Source organism: Pristiophorus japonicus, chromosome 1 (assembly GCF_044704955.1).
Source record: "Pristiophorus japonicus isolate sPriJap1 chromosome 1, sPriJap1.hap1, whole genome shotgun sequence".
In the NCBI taxonomy this organism is placed as follows: domain Eukaryota; kingdom Metazoa; phylum Chordata; class Chondrichthyes; family Pristiophoridae; genus Pristiophorus; species Pristiophorus japonicus.
This window is the reverse complement of record NC_091977.1, coordinates 168,802,612-168,826,064: the sequence shown is the minus strand read 5'-3', so window position 1 is coordinate 168,826,064 and position 23,453 is coordinate 168,802,612. Positions and strand designations below refer to the sequence as shown.

Sequence of the window (23,453 nt, the reverse complement as noted above, 5' to 3'; positions counted from 1 at the left end):
CAGGCGTTCATGACCTCAAGCTGCAGCTCCAAGCAGATGATGACTCACTCTCAGGACTCAAACCCGGCAAGTACTGGAAATAGAATGGCGCCTTTCACGTGTTGAACGTGAATCTGCCCAGGGCAGAGCGTACAGGCCCCCGAGTCCTTTAACTCAGAGTCAGCCGAGGGGTGCAAACGTAAGTCGAGTAGTACCATGCTGGTGTTGCGAAGGTAATCACAGGGTTCATCAGTGTCGGTTCAGAGACTATGTGTGCAAAGGCTGCAGCACAAAGGGCCACCTCCAGCGAATGTGCAAAAGAGCTGTGACTCACCACGTGGAAGAGGAGTCAGCAGATGGCTGTGAATCCAGTGTGGATTATGAGGAGATGGCTAGAGAGACCGCTCAGTCCCAGGATGAAGTGTATGGAGTATATATCTGCACCACAGATTGTCCTTTAGTGATAATGGAAGTCGAGATAAATGGCGTTCCAGTCTTCATGGAAGTGGACACGGGGGCGAGTCAGTCAATAATGAGCTAGGAAGCCTTTAAGAGGCTATGGAATGATCAAGCTGAACGACCCAAGCTGGTCTCGGTTCAGGCAAAGCTGCGCACCTACACCAAGGAAATGATATCAGTTGGTAGTGTGGATGTAAGTGTATCCCATAATGGCACGGTGCACAATTTATCATTGTGGATTAGAAACCTAGAAACATAGAAAATAAGTGCAGGAGTAGGCCATTCGGCCCTTCGAGCCTGCACCACCATTCAATAAGATCTTGGCTGATCATTCACCTCAGTACCTCTTTCTTGCTTTCTCTCCATACCCCTTGACCCCTTTAGCCGTAAGGGCCATATCCAACTCCCTCTTGCATATATCTAATGAACTGGCCTCAACAACTCTCTGCGGTAGAGAATTCCACAGGTTAACAACTCTCTGAGTAAAGAAGTTTCTCCTCATCTCAGTCCTAAATGGCTTACCCCTTATCCTTAGATTGTGACCCCTGGTTCTGGACTTCCCCAACATCGGGAACATTCTTCCTGCATCTAACCTGTCCAGTCCCGTCAGAATTTTATATGTTTCTATGAGATCCCCTCTCATCCTTCTAAACTCCACTGAATACAGGCCCAGTCGATCCAGTCTCTCCTCATGTGTCAGTCCTGCCATCCCGGGAATCAGTCTGGTGTTTCAGGTGGTGGACCAATGCTACTTGGAAGAAGATGGATGGGGAAGATTCATTATAACTGGGAAAACTTCATCCCTCCAGCCGTCGACGTCCCCTGTGCTCAGAGGCAGAACAAGCCCCCACCTTGTGAACCAAGCACCAGAGAGCAGATCCACGCAGCCTCCGAGGCACAGACTGCTCATCACGACTGCGTGACGATGATCCAGCCGAGACGACCCGAAACGCCCTTTCCCAGTTTCAGTGGCAGGACTCCTGGGGAGAAAGATTGGATACGGGGGCGCCTTCCCAGCTTCAGTGGCAGAATCCCTGGGAAAGAAGATCGCGGCAGTCTACATCTTGTCAGGGAAAAGATAGTGTCCAAACCATGAGGTGCAGCGCTAATGGAGCAACAACACATGATTCCATGCAAGGAAAACAATTGGGGTAAAAGTAGTAAGGCCATTTTAAAGGAGGCCAGCAACCCGCCATTTTTGAATGAACTGCTTGAACTTGGTTACCATGTAAAAGTCCAGCTGTGATGAGCAAAATGTTGTTGAGCGATGTCGGGTGCAAATTGCAATCAGCCAATGTAGTGGGCGAATATCTAACGGTTGTATACAGGTCCAGCGGGCTACCCAATGCTGTAGCCTACGTCCCCAGGACCAGAACGATGAATCATAAAGTGTCCCCACAGCTGACAGAAGTAGACAAGCCGCAGAGTAAACGATCCCCGGAGAGCAGAGGCACCGGTAGCGATACCCTGCCTCAGATCAATTTAACATTGCAGGCACCCGATGGCATGAACCACCACGGGCCAGAACCAGTAAACTGCACCTATGCTCACAGTCGGTTCCTGTCGCCCATCATCCGGGTGGAAAAGACGCAGCCCACAAACCCACTCGCCACCAGCCCAAGAGCAGAGTCACCTGCAATGGCTCCTCTGAACGGGACCTGGACCAACCAGGATCCCAAACTAGAGGGTACTCACAATAGTGCCCTCAAGGAAAGCGAGTTAGCAGTCCTCTGTGAACTGCTAGTCAAGACGAGGCAGCCCCACCGTTGCTTACACGAAACGCTCACTCGTTCAGACCACTTCCCAGGGAGCAGCAGCGACACTGTGCAGACGAAAAGGACAGGGAAGTCACAGACACATCAGCTGTCTTTGGGCCTGCCCGACACTAGGAGTAACGGCGCAAGTCCTGAGCTCCGGCAACTCGAGCAAAATGAGCTCACCTCGTCACAGACCCACTAGCATGGGGCACTGCGCTGCCACCAGACGACCCGGATCTCATCCGGCTGTGCTGGAACTAGACTGTCCTTGTGTACCTGTACTGATATACCTGCACTGATCATGTAAATGTACCACACAAAAAGAAACACAACTGTAATGCACCCAACAAATGTACCAAGATGTAAATGTAAAACCCATGAGATGAACTTGAATGTAACTTGCATGTAACGGGCCATTAGCATGATCTCTATGTGGGGGGGAGAATGGAGTAGTCATGGACTCACAACCAGAAACCACGGGGATCTCCACTGGCAACATATCTCACTACCAACCCACCCAAGCTAGAATGGACCCTCCAATGGTCAAGCAGGAAGAGCAAAGCCCAGGTCACCGTCATTGTACTAGTCAAGTTGCATTACAGACTTGGGGGGGAAGTGATGTCATGTATGTAGACCATGTATACTAACTGTATAGTCACATAAGGTGTGCCACCAGAGGGCACTGTGGTGGGAGACCTGAGGGTCACCTGCATAGGTGTGCAGGGCCCAGTATAAAAGACTGCCCACTATGCTTGTGCCTCACTCTGGAGTTACAATAAATGGGACTAAGGTCACAACAGCTCAAGTACAATACTCAACCTCGTGGAGTCATTCATAAGAGTATTAAAGACATAACAGTGGCAACAAGCTAAGCTTGCATGAGAGCAGTCTGAGCTTGTATGGCAGAAAGCTGAGCTTGCATGACAGAAGTCTGAGCTTACACTGCAAAGTCCTATGCAAGGTTGGAGCTGGACTTCTCCATGCTCCTTGATGGTGACAACAGGTTTACTGGCAGGCCTGTCAATGCACCAAGCGCTCCTGACATCGCCTTCTTCTGAAGGCCATCCCAGTGAAGTCTTCATCTGAGTCCTCTGCAGCAGAATTTATGTGTGACCTCGCCCTCCGGGGAGCTGTCACCTGCGCTACCCTTTCTCCCTGCTCTCGTAACTCACCACGTGCAGGTTCCGCCTCTATACTGCCCTCTAAAATACGCACAGTGCCAGTTTCTGAACTGTTGCCTAGGTGTGTGAGATCGAGTGACAGTGTCTCTTCTCCATCTCATGCTTTTCCTAAACTGGCTGGGAAGCTTGGACTTCTTGGGTATCTGAAAGGAGAGAGGCACAAGGGTCGGATTGTGGTGAGGGGAGGGGTGGAAGCAAGATGTGCATGTTTATACCATCTGCAGCTTGTAAGTGACAAGAGATTGTGCATGATGGGGAAGTGGGATTTGTGAAGGAGGATTAGGTATGAGCATACCGTTATCTTCAATGGTTTCAACCTTGCTGATCACCACGGCCTGTGATGGGCCTTCCAATAATGTCGAGCATAGTCTCCTCCATCGGAGTACGGTTATGCAGGCTTGGCTGTGCCCCTTTGGGTAGCCCCTGCTGCCTCCTGTTATGCGCCACCTTGCCCAGCAAGAGAAAGAGACGAGTGTCAGTGAGTGTGGTGCAGTGTGTTTGGGTGATGTGCCTGTCATGGTTGAATAGCTGGCAGTACGTGCAAGGTGTGAGATGTGGGTGTGAGGCTTGCAGCAGTGGTAAATGTGTTGAGGGTGAGGTGAAGCTATGAATGTGAGGTATGAGTTGTGATTAATAGAAATTGTTGGTAGATGAGTGATGGAGGCTTGGTGCTTTGAACAGTGTGTGAGGCTCGTGATATAGTTGGTGGGAGATGGCTTTTGAAGATACATTCACTGACCTTGACCACTCGTGTGAGGTCATGAAATCTCTTTTGGCACTGGATCCAATTCCTTGGGGCAAGACTGCTAGCAGTGACCACTTCAGCTATCTACTCCCGCTGCCTTCTGACTGTGAGTCTGGAGGACCTCCTGGCCCCCTGTGAATAGAGGACCTGTCTCCTCCAATTCTACCCCCTGCACTAAAGCCTCTAGTGCTTCGTTGGAGAACCTAGGTACACTTTTTCTACCTGACAGTTGCCTTGACAATGAGATGCTGAATACAGAATGCTGCTCCCCTTTAAGAGGTGCAGTGTCGACTGTGTTTAAAAGTGATGGCTAGCTTTAAATAGTGCTAATCTCGCAAGAACTTGGGCCCCGTGCTGAACACTCAGCCACTCAGCAGCGTTTGCAGCACTGGGCTGCACGCATCAATAATGTTAATTAGCAGGCAGCATGAATGTTGCGTGTTGCATGCACTACTTTCAACGGGCGTGGGCTGATTGTGCATCATGATCCCTGTGCCCTTTTTTAGGCCGAATTGAATTTTTAGTCAATGTCTTTTGATAGTTCAAACGTGATTGTTTTACAAGTATATTTGCAAAGTTTGACAAATCTAATATACATTTAGTAAACTAACCATTGTGAACTCCCAAAATTCACAAATGATCAAGCGCAATCTCAATGTCCTGAGCTGAAAGTGCACAGACTCTACACCAAAAAATTCCACATGCCTGAAACATGGTCACCGTTCCTGTGCTTTCCTGCAGCTTGTTGCTCTTTCCCTGTACACCATGGCCACTGGATGGGAACAGTCAGGAGAAATTGTCACTAAAACCAAAAAGTAATGAAAAAATGTCTTCCTATCATAAACATGATGTGGAAGCGGACACATGCCCACATGACTGGGTAGCTAGGAGAGCATTTATTGTCAATCTACTGGATAGGTTATCAATCTCAATAACCCTTCTGGTAGCTGTCAATGTTTATTGTTTTAAGTTTAGGAGTGTTAATGAACAGGTCATCGACTTGAAATGTTAACTCTATTTCTCTCACCATAGATCCTGCCTGACCTGCTGAGTGTTTCCAACATTTTCTGTTTTTATATTAAATCTTTCTTAATTGTCTTACCTTCAGCAGTAATAAATAAAGAATTGCAATGCTAATCCATATTTATTATACAAAGTTACATAAAGCAGAATCACCATTTAATATTACCAAACGTGCTTAGCTATCAGGTTGCCCTTTAATTTGCCGTATTGGGGATACTTGCCTCCAATGCCTTCTGAGTGGATTCTTCCATCAAATGATTGCCAGTGAATTGTACTTTGTGCATGTTTTGGGAGGGAGAATGGTGAGCAGTCATCATCATAGGCAGTCCCTCGAATCAAGGATTGACTTGCTTCCACGTCAAAAAGTTCACAGGTGTTTCAATGAAGGACCTAATATTCCAGATCCCGACCTAAATCTTAAAGTGTGGAAGATGCCTGTGCGTGGATTTTTTAAACATCTGGTGATCGTTGCACACCAGCCACCACACGGATTTGACAGAGCTAGGTCTTGGTCCAGTGGCATGGATTACCCTAGACGACTGGAGACCAGCTCTGCTGCACAGGCCTAGTGCGCACACATATCGCAGTGTGGGCTGGTCCATGCTGCCCCTGGCCCCAAACTCACACCTTTCCTGGGCACTGATCACATCCCTCTGCAATCTCTCGCCATTCCTTCGCCCCGACCTCGCCGCTCCTGTTGTAGCTGCCCACGTCCCAATCACCAACCTGGATCTTGGTGACGGCTCAGCTATTAAAAGGATTCTGAAGGTAACATGATCAGGTGATGCTGGAATCCTTTCTAATCCTGTGCATAATTAAGTTAGTAGTGCTGACTTGTAGTACAATCTGTGGTTAAGAATGAAAAAATGTATCAGAATAAAATAATACATGGAAAGATTCTAACTACCCAGTTCCATTTTGATTTTCCAATGTCACTCACTGAAAGTTCTCATCATCTCTTTGTTAGGATTTATTCGACAATGACTGGTATAGATCGCGGAATGTGGTTGGGTTGGCAGACATCATCATCCTCAAATATTCCGTCAACGACAAAACCTCATTTCAAGAAGTGAAAGATAACTATGTGCCGATAATTAAGAGGATATTAAACCAGTGGACAGTTCCAGTAATCATTGCTGCTGTTGGTACAAGACAAAATGGTGAGTAATGAAGGTTGTGCACATACCTTTCAAATACATCATGGGAAAACAATGTATGATAGTGTTGGTGTATTTCCTGTAACAGTCATTCTGCCAATGTGATGATTCATAGGTATTAAATTAGTCATAAATTGAAGAAAACATGCCACATTCTGTCAATATTCTTTCCTGCTAATCTATGCTACCAGGCCACATTCCCAGTGTTTACCATGTTCAAATAAAAAAATAAGGTACACTTCCTGCTAATGGCTCAGAAGACAAACATATTACATGGTGCTGTACTAAGTCAAACAGACCAAGATGGTCTCCGGTTTGATCCCAGGTGTAATGAGTTAGCTGATCTCTGCCAAATTGGTGGGGAGTGCTACATTGGCCACAGTATCTCTGGGCTAAAAAATGGAGGAAAAATCAGTCAGGGTGTTTTCTGCTGTCCATTGTCCACTGACTCTTGCTGGAAAGAATGAGTGCATGCATGTATACACACTGGAAAATAAGAAGTCCCCTCTCATAACAGGCCATTGCAGATTTAGTGATAAGTAATGAGCCTGAATTAGTCAATAATCTAATGGTAATCTAACAGTGACCATAACATGATTGAATTCGATATTAGGTTTGAGAAGGAGAAGGGTAAGTCACAAAATCAAGGCAAGGTTTTACATTTAGGTAAGGTTGACTTTGGAGGGGTGAGGCGGGAATTGACCACAATAGAATGGACAGAATTATTAACAATTAACATTAAGGATGAACAGTGGGAGGTATTCAAAAAAGTATTTGGTAGAATACAAGACCTGACAATACCCCTAAAGGGCAAGATCGCTATATGTGTAATTAAACAATCTTGGTCAATAAGGGCAGTGAGAGATAATATAAAACTAAAAGCAAGGGCTTATACAAAAACAAAGATCAGTAGAGATCCTGCGAACAGCAAAGTGATACAAAGAAAGTGGTAAGAGTTGCAAAAAGTGAATACGAGAAAGAGCTGGTGAGTGATATCAAGGACAACACTCATGGGGCTCAGTTTTCCCCAGTGATTTGCGTCGTTTTTTTTGAGCAGGCCGCTTTTGTTGGCTTAAGTGGAAAAAACACAGTTTTTCCAATCAATTTGCACCAGTGTATCTCAGTTACTTATGATTTTTTTAGGTCAGTTTTTTTTTCAGCCAAAGGGGGCGTAACCAGCCACCTGCACAAATTCTGGCCATTTAGGGAAGTTTGGCCAGCTGAGAGTTACTCCATTTCTGCTTAGGCCAGCGTATGTGGCCTCTGTAGAAAAACTTTCCGGAGCGTTAAGAAAATCGACGCAAGTCAGGAAATCGGCGCAGCAGATGCCCGGACACACTAAAAGAATTGAAAAATACATAGCAGCAACTTACCTCCAACCCCGCCTGAAGGGCTTGCAGGTCTGGTCTCATTCTCGGTCCCCATTCTCCCGGTCCAGTCTCATTTTCGGTCCCTGGTTCACTCACACGAGAGAGAGAGAGAGAGAGATTCGGGTGGGGTTGGAGGTAAGTTGCTGCTATGTGTTTTTTAAATTCTTTTAATGTGTTGGGAGGTGGCTGTATGCTTCACTTTGCAGCCTCAGCTCGCATTGTGCCTCTGGTTACCATGGCAGCCTGATCTTTTTGGCGCAGATCAGGGCTCCACCCCGAAACTAAAGGTCAATATGAAGAAATCCACAACTTAGAATATTTTTTTTTGCCGTACTTAGGCCCCCAAAAATCGGGCGTAATTCTTCAAGTACACCAAAAAAATGCTTTGAGGAAAATTGAGCCCATGGTTTTTACAAATATATCAAGAGAAAGAGAGTGGCTAAGAATAGTGTGGGCTCCTTAATGACAGACACAGGTGACACTGTAATTGGAAATCAGCAAATGGTAGACTTAGTAAATAGCTGTTTTGTATTGGTCTTCACAGTAAAGGATGAGGATAAAGTACCAGAGAAACAAGGAAAACTAAAAATAAATCAAGGGGATAAACTAACTAGATTCAATATAAGTAAAATTAACAGTAATAAAGAAACTAATGAGATTAAAGGTAGACAGTTCTCCAGGACCCAATGGTTTTCACCCCAGGGAATTAAAAGAAGTAGGTGAGGAAATTGATGATGTGTTAGTCGTGATCTTCCAAAACTCTTTTTACTTAAGAACTGTCCCCTTGGATTGGAAAACTGCCAATGCCATTCTATTATTTAAGGCGGGTAAAATAGATGAACTAGGAAATTACAAGCCTATTAGTCTAACGTCAGCTGTGGGAAAGTTATTAGAATCTGTTATTAGGGACGGAGTGACTGAGTATTTGGTCAAATATAAGCTGATCCGAGAGAGCCAGCATTGATTTGTAAAAGGTAAGTTGTGACTCACGAACCCCGTTACATTTTTTGAGGTAACAAATGTGATAGATAAGGAAGTATCTATGGATGTTATTTATATGAACTTCCAGGAGGCATTCCAAAAGGTTTCACATAAGAGACTGTTAACAAACATGAGAGCGCATGGAATTGGAGGCAATTGTTGGCTTGGATAGGGAATTGGTTAGGAGGTAGGAGACCGAGTAAGGACAATGGATGTGTACTCAAATTGACAGGATGTGACTAATGGTGTTCCCTAGGGTTTTGTACTGGGGCCTCATCTTTTCACCATATTTACAAATGAAGTAATAGAAAGCTGTATATCTAAGTTTGCTGATAGTTAGGTGGCACAGTAAAGAGTGTAGCTGGGAATAGAATGCTGCAAAGGGACAATGATAGATTAAGTAAGTGGACAAAACTGTAGCATATGGAGTTCAATGTAGGACAGTGTGAAGCCATCCACTTTGGACCGAAGAAAGACAGATCAGAGTGTTTTCTAAATGGCATGAGGTTAGGAACTGTGGATGAGCAGAGAGGTTTAGGGGGTCCAAGTACAGAAATCACTAAAAGCTAGTGGACAGGTAAAAAAAAGAGTGACTGTTGCCAATGACAGGAAGCTGTGTTGGTTTAAGTATTAATGTCTCATAATATAATATCGCATGAATCTGTGGAGCTCTGGGTTGGTTTAGTAATGTATAATAATATCGCAGGTTGGTTTAAGTATTAATGTATGATATTTTCACGGGGGAGGGTTGCAGGGATTTCACACGCGAGCTCCGTGTGAAAGGAAAAGGGAAGAAAATTACTAAAAATGGACGTTTGCTGAGTTTTGCTGGTGCAGATTTTCTTTTCCTGGTGCGGCTCTGTTTGGCAGTAGCGATGCTGCCGACCCGTTTGGTGCTTGTTCGGGGTTTGAGACCTGCACCAGGTGTTTATAACGCCTCCGCACCGGTTCCATTGCTTCCACATGGCACACTGCCTCCTCCTTGTTCCAGAATCTTCTCTCTGCCTTCCGTCTCCATCACCCTACTGTCGATATTACCCACCCGGAGAACCCACCCCCTGTGCCAAGCCTTCTCCACGCACCAGGCCCCAGTAGTATTTTATAGGACCTATTCTATCGCTGGGAGCGTTCTGGATAAAAACCACCACCATTTCAAACTTCAACTTAGTTGGCAGCAGTCAATAATTAAAAAAATAATTTAAAATGCTAATGGAATGTTGGCCTTATCTCAAGAAGGCTGGACTACAAAGGAATGGAAGATATGTTACAGCTGTACAGCTGGAATACTGCATTCAGTTCTGGGTATCAGACTGCAGGAAGGGTATATTTGTCTTGGAGGGGGTGCAGTGCAGATTCACCAGAATGATACCAGGGCTAAAAGGGTTTTTAATTATGAGGACAGTTTGCATAGAGTAGGTTTGTATTCCCTTGAATATTGAAGATTAAGGGGTGATATAATTGAGGAGTTTAGGATGGTCAAAGGATTTGATAGGGTAGAGAGAGCAAAAATATTCCCTCTGACGGGGAGTCCCGAATATGGGGGCATAACCTTAAAATTAGAGCTAGGCCATTTAGTGTGATAGTAGAAAGCATTTCTTCACACAATGGGTAGCGGAAATTTGGAACTCTCTCCCCTAAAAAGCTGTAGAGGCTAGGTCAATTCAAAATTTCTAAACTGAGATTGCTAGAGTTTTGTTTAGGTAAGGATATTAAGGGTTACGGATCCAAAAGAGTAGATGGAGTTAAGATGCAGATCAGCCATAATTTAATTGAATGACGGAACAGATTGAGGGGCTGAATGGCCTACTCCTGTTCCTATGTTCATCAGACAAAATTACTGATGTAGTTTGGAACTGAGCATTTGAACATTTAAGAGGCTGCCACACTTTAACGTTATACAAACTATGAACTAAAAATGATTCAAACTTACTAACCTTTAAAATTATATTTTTAAATGATTAAACAATATAGAAGTTTCAGTTGGCTACATTATGGCCTCCACATTTGGCCACAGAGTCCCTATGTTTCGGGCCTCCTAAGCCTCCAATAAGGCGGTCAGGAAGCACACGCTCATTGCAATCCACAAGTCTGCTGCCCGACATATTGGTAAAGATCATAATATTGGCGTGAAGTGTTCATGTCTGAAACATGTTACACTCTTTGCACATTAAAATAAGGGCCTGGTGCCTGTTTCAGACCCCCACTACAGGATTGGTTTGCCTTGAGGCAGTTACTGCCGGCACCATCTGTTCTCAGGAAACCCAGGCCTACATGCAGCAAAGGGACTGCCTGTTGGGCCGCAACCAACAAGGCAAGTTTTTAAAATACACTTGCCTGAGCGTGGAACTGGGAGGAGCAGGAGCGTTCCTTCCAACCCCACATTCAAAGAACACGGGCCGCTGTCTTCCACCGGTCCCTCCCCTGGGCTCCGACCTTCTAGATTGTCCCACTTCCTCACTTACCCGAGGGCCATCGCATCCAAATTTCTAGGCCTATATCCCTAAGCTTACCAATAATAGGCGATGATGTACTTGCGATATGACATCATCTTGCATGCCAAATGTAAATTGAATTGTGTTACCATTTTTTTAATAAAGAGTGAATTTACAAGAACTGTTCTTTTGAATTGTAAAATAGAAGCTATGAGGAGTATAGCTTCAAAAAGCAAGTGTACAGCATCATTTTGATATCTAAGAATCCCTGGACTATTTGTGGGTATAAAAGATATGGTAGTGAAATGTAGGAACAATGGCCCCGAAATTCACGGTCCCGGGAAGAACTGTTACTGTCCATTTGCAGCGGCCATTCGTCAAAATCACATGGCCGTCACTTTGGGTTCAACTGGCCGCCCCAATGTAAATTCGGCCCGGCAGGTCTTGCAGCGTTATGGGCCACCACTGTGATCAACCCACTCTCGTGGTGGTGTGGAACTTGCGGCAGTCGTGATGCGCTAAAAGTGCACATCACGGCCACACCGCCCCAGGACCCATTTTCAGCGTGAAAAAGCCAGTCCTTCAGCTGACGGTGCCCCTGCCAGCTTTTAGGGCCGGTGCAGAGTGGCAGAGATCTCGGTGCCGTGGGAGCGGAGAGAGACAAGAAGGTAAGATCCAAACCTGAGGATGGGTTGGAAGCTCCCCAGAGTCCTCGAAGTAATATTAGCTGAGTCGGTCTCACATCGAAGTCCGGTAAGAGATCATCTGGGGGAGATCAACGAGCTCCGGATGGGGCGAGATTCCGGAGCCAGCAACAAGTCCAAGAGCCTCTTCAATGGACCGCACATAAGGGGAGGGTGAGAGGGAGAGAGAGGGAGGGAGGGAGGGAGTGAGAGAGAGAGAGAGAGAGAGGGAGAAGGAAAGAGAGAGAGTGAGAGAGAGAGAGAGGAAGAGAGGGAGAAGGAAAGAGAGAGGGTGAGAGAGAGAGAGGGGAAGGGAAGGAAGCAAAAGAGAAAGGAGAAAGAGATAGAAGTGAGGAAAGGGAATGAGAAACAGAAAGAGAAAATTTGATTGGGAGAGAGAGAAATAGAGAAAGAGAAAAGCGGGAAAAAAACTAGAGATAGAGATCCTGAGATTCAGAGAGAAAACGGAAAACTGGAAACGTCGCCCCAGCTCAGCATTCCGTGCGATAACAAATGGGAATCTGTTCAACCTCTGCCGCCTCCAAACCAGATCCAAGGTCGTCCCATCCTCTGCCATGGAACTACAGTACACAGACGACACTTGCATCTGCGCACACTTGGAGGCCAAACTTCAAGCCATCATCAACACCTTCACGGAGGCGTATGAAAGCATGGGCCTTACACTAAACATCCGTAAGACGAAGGTCCTCTACCAACCTGACCCTGTCACACAGCACTGCCCCCCGGTTATCAAAATCCACGGTGAAGCCTTGGACAACGTGGACCATTTTCCATACCTTGGGAGCCTACTGTCAGCAAGGGCAGGCATCGATGATGTCAGCAAGAGCAGGCATCGATGACGAGGTCCAACACCACCTTCAGTGTGCCAGCGCAGCCTTCGGTCGCCTGAGGAAGAGAGTGTTTGAAGACCAGGATCTCAAATCTGGCACCAAGCTTATGGTCTACAGGACAGTAGTGATACCCACTCTCCTATATGGCTCAAGAGACGTGGACTATATACAGCAGACACCTCAAAGCACTGGAGAAGTACCACCAACGCTGCCTCCGCAAGATCCAAGATGGTATGTTGCCTCCCTGGTGCAAGGGTCAAGGATGTCTTGGAGCAGCTGCAGCGCATTCTGGAGGGGGAGGGTGAACAGCCAGCTGTCATGGTACATATAGGTACCAACGATATAGGCAAAAAATGGGATGAGGTCCTATAAGCTGAATTTAGGAAGCTAGGACTTAAATTAAAAAGTAGGACCTCAAAGGTAGTAATCTCAGGATTGCTACCAGTGCCACATGCTAGTCAGAGTAGGAATAGCTCAGATGAATACGTGGCTTGAAGAATGGTGCAAGGGGGAGGGATTCAAATTCCTGGGACATTGGAACCTGTTCTGGGGGAGGTGGAACCAGTACAAATCAGGCGGTCTACACCTGGGCAGGACCGAAACCGATGTCCTAGGCAGAGTGTTTGCTAGTGCTGTTGGGGAGGGTTTAAACTAAAAAGGCAGGAGGATGGAATGCAGAGGAAAGAAAAAAGGGGGCAGAAACAAAAGGTAGGAAGGAGAAAAGCAAGAGTGGAGGGCAGAGAAATCAAGGGCAAAAATCAAAAAGGGCCACACTACAACATAATTCTAAAAGGGCCACATTAAACATAATTCTAAAAGGACAAAGAGTGTTAAAAAAACAAGCCTGAAGACTCTGAGTCTGAATGCGAGGAGCATTCGTAATAAGGTGGATGAATTGACTGGAGGCAGATAGCTGTTAACGGATATGATGTAATTGGGATTACAGAGACATGACTCCAAGGTAACCAAGGCTGGGAACTCAACATCCAGGGGTATTCAATATTCAGGAAGGACAGACAGGAAGGAAAAGGAGGTGGGATAGTGTTAACTGGTTAAAGAGGATATTACCGCAATAGTAAGGAAGGACATTAGCGTGGATGATGTGGAATCTATATGGGTCGAGCTGCGAAACACCAATTGGCAGAAAACATTAGTGGGAGTTGTGGACAGACCACCAAATAGTAGTAGGGAGGTTGGGGGATGGCATCAAACAGGAAATTAGGGACGCGTGCAATAAGGGTACAGCGGTTATTATGCGTGACGTTAATCTGCATATTGATTGGGCTAACCAAATTGATTGCCATACTGTGGAGGAGGATTTCCTGGAGTGTATAAAGGGATGGTTTTCTCGACCAATATGTCGAGGAACCAACGAGAGAGCAGGCCATCCTAGACTAGGTCTTGTGTAACGAGAGAGGATTAATTAGCAGTCTGGTCGTGCGGGTCCCCTTGGGGAAAAGTGACCATAATATGGTAGAATTCTTCATTAAGATGGAGAGTGACACAGTTAATTCAGAGACCAGGGTCCTGAACTTAAAGAAAGGAAACTTCGACGGTATGAGACGGGTAGGATAGACTGGCAAATGATACTTAAAGGGTTGACGGTGGATAGTCAATGGCAGACATTTAAATATCACATGGATGAACTACAACAATTGTACATCCCTGTGTGGCATAAGAATAAAAAAGGGAAGGTGGCTCAACCGTGGCTAACAAGGGAAATTAGGGAAAGTGTTATATCCAAGGAAGAGACATATAAATTGGCCAGAAAAAGCAGCAAACCTGAGAACTGGGAGAAATTTAGAATTCAGCAGAGGAGGACTAAGGGTTTAATTGGGAGGAGGAAAATAGAGCATGAGAGTAAGCTTGCAGGGAACATAAAAACTGACTGCTAAAGCTTCTATAGATATGAGAAGAGAAAAAGATTAGTGAAAACTAATGTAGGTCCCTTGCAGTCAGAATCAGGGGAATTCATAATGGGGAACAAGGAAATGGCAGACCAATTGAACAAATTCGTGTCACTAAGGAAGACACGAATAACCTCCTGAAAATACTAGGGGACCGAGGCTCTAGCGAGAAGGAGGAACTGAGGGAAATTCTTATTAGTCAGGAAATGGTGTTTTGAAAAAAGGGACTGAAGGCCAATAAATCCCCAGAGCCTGATAGTCTGCATCCCAGAGTTCATAAGGAAGTGGCCCTAGAAATAGTGGATGCATTGGTGGTCATTTTCCAACATTCTATAGACTCTGGTTCAGTTCCTATGGATTGGAGGGTAGCTAATGTAACACCACTTTTTAAAAAAGGAGGGAGAGAGAAAACAGAGAATTATAGATCGGTTAGCCTGACATCAGTAGTGGGGAAAATATTGGAATCACTTATTAAAGATGTAATCGCAGCGCATTTGGAAAGCAGTGACAGGATTGATCCAAGTCAGCATGGATTTATGAAAGGGAAATCATACTTGACAAATCTTCTAGAATTTTTTGAGGATGTAACTAGTCGACTGGACAAGGGAGAACCAATGGATGTGGTGTATTTTAACTTTCAAAAGGCTTTTGACAAGGTCCCACACAAGAGATTAGTGTGCACATTAAGGCACATGGTATTGGGGGTAATGTATTGACCTGGATGGAGAACTGGTTGGCAGACAGGAAGCAAAGAGTGGGAATAAACGGGTCCTTTTCAGAATGGCAGGCAGTGACTAGTGGGGTGCCGCAGGGTTTATTGCTGTGACCCCAGCTATTTACAATATACATTAATGATTTAGATGAAGAAATTGAATGTAATATCTCCAAGTTTGCAAATGACACTAAGCTGGGTGGCAGTGCAAGCTGCGAGGAGGATGCTAGGAGGCTGCAGGGGGACTTGGACAGGTTAGGTGAATGAGCAAATGCATGGCTTGTGCAGTATAATGTGGATAAGTGTGAGGTTATCCACTTTGGTTGCAAAACCAGGAAGGCAGATTATTATCTGAATGGTGACAAATTAGTAAAAGGGGAGGTGCAATGAGACCTGGGCGTCATGGTACATCAGTCATTGAAGGTAGGCATGCAGATACAGCAGGCAGTAAAGAAAAGAAAGCGAATGGCATGTTGACCTTCATAGCGAGAGGATTTGAGTATAGGAGCAGGGAGGTCTTGCTGCAGTTGTACAGGGCCTTGGTGAAACCACACCTTGAGTATTGTGTGCAGTTTTGATCTCCTAATCTGAGTAAGGACGTTCTTGCTATTGAAGGAGTGCAGCGAAGGTTCACCAGACTGATACCCGGGATGGCAGGACTGACATATGAAGAAAGACTGGATCGACTAGGCTTATATTCACTGGAATTTAGAAGAATGAGAGGGAATCACATAGAAACATATACAATTCTGATGGGATTGGACAGGTTCGATGCAAGAAGAATGTTCCCGATGTTGGGTAAGTCCAGAGCCAGGGGTCACAGTCTAAGGATAAGGGCTAAGCCATTTAGGACTGAGATGAGGAGAAACTTCTTCACTCAGAGAATTGTGAACCTGTGGAATTCTCTACACAGAAAGTTGTTGAGGCCAGTTTGTTAGATATATTCAAAAGGGAATTAAATGTGGCCCTTACGGCTAAAGGGATCAGTGTTCCTGCCCAGGCCAACATCCCCAGCATTGAAGCACTGGTCACACTCGATCAGCACTGTTGGGCGGGCCACAATATCTGCATGCTCGACACAAGACTCCCAAAGCAAGCGCTCTTCTCGGAGCCTCGACATGGCAAGCGAGCCCCAGGTGGGCAAAGGAAATGCTTCAAGGACACCCTCAAAGCCTCCTTGATAAATTGCAACATCCCCACCAGCATCTGGGAATCCCTGGCCCAAGACCATCTAAAGTGGAGGAAAAGCTTCCGGGAGGGCGCTTAGCACCTCGAGTCTCATTGGCGAGAGCAACCAGAAACCAAGCGCAGACAACGGAAGGAGCGTGCGTCAACCCAGGCTCCCCACCCATCCTTTCCTTCAACCACTGTTTGCCCCACCTGTGACAGAGACTGTAGGTCCTGCATTGGACTCCTCAGTCACCTGAGAACTCACTTTTAGAGTGAAAGCAAGTCATCCTCGACTCCGAGGGACTGCCTATGATGATGCTCACCTCGCATCATACAGCAGCCCAGATATCGGTGCGAAAAATAAAGATTTAATACATAATCAATATAACCATAAACAACTACCAGAACAATAAGCGGTGCAGAAAAATAACATATAAACATCATTTACCACCTTTGTGCATTTCCTTATAACCTCTCTTACGCGTGCCTAACCTGTGACTTCACCTCAGTGTCTGCCCTGTGGCTGACTCATGGGTCTGGGAAGGCTGCTGTCTTCCCTGTGTGGAAGCTGCAGATATCCTTCTAGGATGCCCTTGAACAGCTTTGGGCCTAGAAGGGCCGGCTGGAGATTGGTCAACACCCACCTGGGACGGTTCAGTCTGGCTTGGCTCGGGCTAGGCCATGCGTGGAGGCACTTGTGAAGTGACAGGTCTGAATTTGGATCCAATGGCCACCACAAACTTTGCGGCGCTAATTAGGAAAAAAAGGCCTTAACATCACCAGCTTTCTGGCTGCACTGAATTTCAGTCCCAATCATGGATTATCAATGTAATAATATATTGAAAGGCAGATCCCATAAATCATTGCATAAAATATCCTCAACAGAGCTTTTTGTTATCGCAAGGAAATATATTTAATCTGTTCCCATCTGAGCATATGAGATTGTAAGAATGTAACTAAATCCAGAAATAATTGCACAATAAAGGTAACAAAAGGGCTAAATACAAAACTGGCAGATTTTACATGTTTTTTAAATTAAATCCCTTCAATGACATCAAGTTAGATTAAGGTTTGACAACATGTCTCCTGGATGGCAATAAGTTAGATTTAGATTTACAGAACTCATTTACTTTTTATGACATTAGTGAAAACTTACAACAGGTGTAATTTAATTTAAGACAGAATTATAATTACTTATGACCATAAAATAAGTGTTTAAAGGACCTTGAGTGTTTAAATGGTGCAGTATTCAGATTGCAATTTTTGTCTGATGATCACATTGTTTCAGTTCAGTACTTTTGTGAAGATTACAGTGGACTTGCTGCCCAATACCACATAGGATCACCTATCATAACGGGTAATGATACAAGCTTGACTAAGCTATATCATCAACTTTTCCATCTGTAATTAAAGGCAGCTTTAATTATTACAGATATCTCACAAACAACTAATAGATGAATGGCCAGTTAATCTTTTTTTTGGTTGATGTAGGTTGAAGGAGAAATGTTAACCAGGATGTCAGGAGAACTCTCTGTTCCCCACTGGAATGGGCAGATGGGATCTTGGTTTAATGCCTTATCTGAAGAGCAGCAAGACTGTGTTGCCGTGCAATGTCAGTCTTGATTATGAGCTCAAACTAATGATACAGGAATTAAAATGTTTAAACCGTAGTGGGATAGTCCCTTTAAGTGTTTCATTGATCACGATGAAGGAATATTGTGGTGCTTTTCAGCTTGGCTTTTCCCAGTGGCTTTTGTGAAAGTTGTTGCAATTAGTATTCAGAACAAGCTGAGGCCTTGTTGTGCAATACGTGCATTTTAGTGGTGTCCTTTGTAGCCTTGTTTTTCTGCTGTTGGGAAGATTTCAGTAAATGTACTTCGTTCAACATTATGCTTTACTTTGCCGACGAATAAAGCACAACGGGGGTGAAGTTGTTGGGAGGTTGAGCAAAACGGGGGGCAGCGAATTGGCTGGGAAAGACAATCAGGCGGGATGTTAAACAGGCTGCCGATTCGCTGTCATCCATTTTGTGCTACTATCAGAGACTAAATCCACCCTCAGTGTTTCTAATCACTGGAGGACCCTGGGATCCCTCAAACCATCCATTGTGTAAAAATATGTTTAAACATAACAAATCTTGAAGTGGTAATTTTAATTTCACAGTCTGCAGCCCACCAAAGTACAACAAAAGTAATAAATGTTATATTTGATGCAGTGGTTAAAAAAAATCCTAATCTTCCCATGGAGAGGGCGGGGGTGTTCTTGATTTAAATTCTAGACTCAGTTTGATATTTTGAACTCAATTTTCCCAGACTGACATGTTTCACAGATTCTTGATCAGGTTGTTGGATGGACCTCCAGATCACATCCAACAAAGCAGAATTCACTAGTGGGATTGCACACGAAGGCCATAATTTAAAGATTTTGACTTGCCCGGAGCTGCGTGGGGAGGGCCTGGTCGAGCACGGAAACCAAGAAGTGCGGGTATCCCAACACGCTATGGAGTTTAAAATCCAGGGAACGCTGAACAGGAGGCCACAACCACAGGTAGGTCCGAGTTCCAACCCCAGGGGGATGGGTCCGATTCCCGACCCCAGTGGGGGGAGTTCCAATCCCGTAGATGGTCCAATCCCTGACCCAAAGAGGGGTTCCAATCCCTGGGGATCCAATCCCCAACCCCGGGCAGCGTCCGATCTCTGACCCCAGGAGGGGTTTCTAAAGGAGGGGGGGGGCTGATAGTGGGTGAGCACTCCTGCTCCTCCTAGCCCACAAGGATTGCTCCCCGAGGCTGTCGATCTCCTTGCTGCAGCTGCCAGGAATCCTGAGCCCCGGGATCCCTGGCCGACCACAGTTAAGCCTGCACAGTAGGTTAGGTTAAAGCAGAGGCTTCCAGCCTCATTATCATATTTAAAGTGATAACCCGTCTCCGGGGAGCAGTTTGGTTGCCTGCCCCTGCCTCCGTCCCCATCTCATCTCTGTTAAGCCCGGAAGTGAGTGGGATGGAGGCGGGTCGGGATTCACATTTTTAGTACTTTAACCTCCCATTTGACCCCCAACTGTTTGTTGGGGTTAAAGAAATCAAGAGTAAATGCAGTCTTCAGCTGAAGTGGGGTTATAGGCCAGGGTTAATTGGACCAGGACACACACATGTCATTCAGTTGCCATTTTAAAGTCATATATTCGACCCTTATTTTTATATTTCCATTACATACTCTTATGTCCACATTTATAATAGAAATTACTATGCAAACATAGAAACATAGAAAATAGGTGCAGGAGCAGGCCATTCGGCCCTTTGAGCCTGCACCACCATTCAATATGATCATGGCTGATCATTCAACCTCAGTACCTCACTCCAGCCTTCTCTCCATACCCCCTGATCCCTTTAGCCATAAGGGCCACATCTAACTCCCTTTTGAATATGTCCAATGAACTGGACTTCACAACTTTCTGTGGCAGAGAATTCCACAGGTTCACAACTCTCTGGGTGAAACAGTTTCTCCTCATCTCAGTCCTATATGGTTTACCCCGTATCCTTAGACTGTGTCCCCTGGTTCTGGACTTCCCTAACATCGGGAACATTCTTCCTGCATTTAACCTGTCTTGACCCGTCAGAATTTTATACGTTTCTATGAGATCCCCTCTCCTTCTAAATTCCAGTGACTATAAGCCTAGCCGATTCAGTCTTTCCTCATATGTCAGTCCTGCCATCCCAGGAATCAGTCTGGTGAACCTTCGCTGCACTCCCTCAATAGCAAGCACGTCCTTCCTCAGATTAGGAGATCAAAACTGCACACAATTCTCAAAGTGTGGTCTCACCAAGGCCCTGTACAACTGCAGCAAGACCTCCCTGCTCCTTTACTCAAATTTCATCGCTATGAAGGCCAGAATGCCATTTGCTTTCTTTCGTGCCTGCTGTACCTGCATGCCTACCTTCAATGACTAATGTATCATGAACCCAGGTCTCGTTGTACCTCCCCTTTTACTAATCTGTCATCTGTCACCATTCAGATAATAATCTGCCTTCCTGTTTTTGCCACCAAAGTGGATAACCTCACATTTATCCACATTATACCGCAACTGCCATGCATTTGTACATTCACCTAACCTGTCCAAGTCCCCCTGCAGCCTCTTAGCATCCTCCTCGCAGCTCACACCGCCACCCAGCTTAGTGTCATCTGCAAACTTGGAGATATTACATTCAATTCCTTTGTCTAAATCATTAATGTATATTGTAAATAGCTGGGGTCCCAGCAATGAACCCTGTGGCACCCCACTAGTCACTGCCTGCCATTCTGAAAAGGACCCGTTTATTCCCACTCTTTGCTACCTGTCTGCCAACCATTTCTCTATTCACATCAATACATTACCCCCAATACCATGTGCCTTAATTTTGCACAATAATCTCTTGTGTGGGACCTTGTCAAAAGACTTTCAAAAGTCCAAATACACCACATCTACTGGTTCTCCCTTATCCTCTCTACTCGTTACATCTTCAAAAAACTCTAGAAGATTTGTCAAGCAAGATTTCCCTTTCATAAATCCATGCTGACTTGGACCGATCCTGTCACTGCTTTCCAAATGCGCTGCTATTACATCTTTAATAATTGACTCCAGCATTTTCCCCACCACCGATGTCAGGCTAACTGGTCTATAATTCCGTTTTCTCTCCCTCCTTTTTTAAAAAGTGGGGTTACATTAGCTACCTTCCAATCCATAGGAACTGATCCAGAGTGCATGGAATGTTGGAAAATGACGACCAATGTATCTACTAGGGCTACTTCTTTAAGTACTCTGGGATGCAGACTATCTGGCCCTGGGGATTTATCGGCCTTCAGTCCCTTCAATTTCCCGAACACCATTTCCTGACGAATAAGGATTTCCCTCAGTTCCCCCTTCTCACTAGACCTTCGGTCCCCCAGTATTTTCGGGAGGTTAATCGTGTATTTCTTAGTGAAGACAGAACCAAAGTATTTGTTCAATTGGTCTGCCATTTCCTTGTTCCCCATTATGAATTCACCTGATTCTGGCTGCAAGGGACCTACATTAGTCTTCACTCATTTTTTTCTCTTCTCATATCTATAGAAGCTTTAGCAGTTAGTTTTTATGTTCCCTGCAAGCTTACTCTCATACTCTATTTTCCTCCTCTTAATTAAAACCTTAGTCCCCCTCTGCTAAATTCTAAATTTCTCCCAGTCCTCAGGTTTGTTGCTTTTTAAGGCCAATTTATATGCCTCTTCCTTGGATTTAGCACTTTCCCTAATTTCCCTTGTTAGCCACTGTTGAGCCACCTTCCCTTTTTTATTTTTACGTCACACAGCGATGTACAATTGTTGAAGTTCATCCATGTGATATTTAAATGTCTGCCATTGCCTATCCACCGTCAACCCTTTAAGTATCATTCGCCAGTCTATCCTAGCCAATTCACGTCTCATACCGTCGAGTTTCCTTTCTTTAAGTTCAGGACCCTAGTCTTTGAATTAACTGTGTCACTCTCCAACTTAATGAAGAATTCTACCATATTATGGACACTCTTCCCCAAGGGGCCTCGCACGACCAGATTGCTAATTAATCCTCTCGTTACACAAGACCCAATCATGTTATTATATTCTTCTGCAACTGGCAGGGGAGGGATAGGCAAGGGAAATAGGAAGGTGATGAAGAGGTGGAGACATGAGGGGACTAGTTTTAGAGGCAGTAACATGAGGAGCTGATGAAATTTCCTATTAAAATTCATTTTTAGTATTAAAAAATGTTGTCACATTAACAGGACATGCACTTCCACCCACCAAGTTTGCCAGTAATTGTGCATGAAAGCAAGCAGAGACAGTTAGAATGTGGGAAGGGGAAGGTTCGGGTCAATTTATTTTTATTTTAAGAAGTGAGAGAATAAATAAAAGGTGAAACACTCTGTAAAACCCAATATAAACTGTAAAATAAAATGGCGAGGAAAAGGTCAAAACTTGAAACTGAAACTTAACTGCAGAAGAAACAATATGGAAATGAGAAGCTCTGCAGATAGCCAGAGAGGGACTTTGATGGTATTGAGAGACTGAGCACAAAGCCACTCAGAAGCCAAATAGTATGATTACAGTGTTATAAGTTTACAGAGGCAAAATATATCCTAGATGTGGATGCAGGAATTTATAATCGGAAAATTGACACAAAAACAGGAAATGCACAAATGTAAAGTTTTAATATATTGATAGCAGCTAAGGGCCTAGAATTCCAATGGGCTAGAATCTCCACTTTTTTTGCAAGCTTAACACCCACTTAACACCCATTTTACCGCTGAAATGATGTATAACGCCCATATATCGCCCATTTTGGCACAAAATGGAAACTGACGGGCATTTTTAGGAAACTTATTGCCGAGCGTTACTTTCACCATGTGCCTAACACCGGGGAAAAATATTCCCGTCCGCCCACTTATTTTGGGCGGAATCAACAGAATGGGCGAAATCAACGGCCATAATATCGCCCAGCATTACTTTCCGCAGGGAATTAACGCCGAGATTCAATATTAGCGCCCGCCCACTGTTTTTTGTCGTAAAGAGCATATTTACCCAAATTAGCGACCATGAGATCACCCAGCGTCAATTTCACCACCTTGCACACATATCACCCACAATATCGCTCGCCCAAAAAAACGCCCACAAAAAGCAGAACTAACCGGAACGAATGCCAGCGGCGTGGCTGGCATTTGTTAAATCCCATTCTTACGTGAGGAGCTGATATCTGAAAGATTTGCCTGAAAGAGCACTGATGTGAATGACAACGCTGACACACTGCTGTGTGTGTGCAGCTCAGACATCAATGGTGCCCATCACCTTGGTGCCAGTTAAAGTTTATGTTGATTGATGTTAAGTTGTATTTAACCCTTTCATGGTAAGGAATCACCAGTGTGTAACGGTCCAGCTATCTGAGACAATGTGCAACAAGGTTATGTTCAAGAACAAAAATTTAATACCAACATTAGTCTGAAATCATAAGTATCACAGCCAATAACACCCAACCCCTGCCCGCACCCCACTTTTTCCACCATT

General features: G+C 44.9%; 1 protein-coding gene across 4 annotated transcripts in view; it reads left to right on the top strand.

Moving 5' to 3' along the window:
• rhobtb3 (Rho related BTB domain containing 3) overlaps positions 1 to 23,453 on the top strand; it is a 205,433-nt gene that overhangs the window by 15,027 nt on the left and 166,953 nt on the right. For all 4 annotated transcript variants that reach the window (XM_070884793.1, XM_070884785.1, XM_070884803.1 and 1 more), the window contains exon 3: positions 6,112 to 6,304. In XM_070884793.1, coding sequence (XP_070740894.1) covers positions 6,112 to 6,304 — 193 coding nt within the window. The remainder of the gene's footprint in view (positions 1 to 6,111; positions 6,305 to 23,453) is intronic.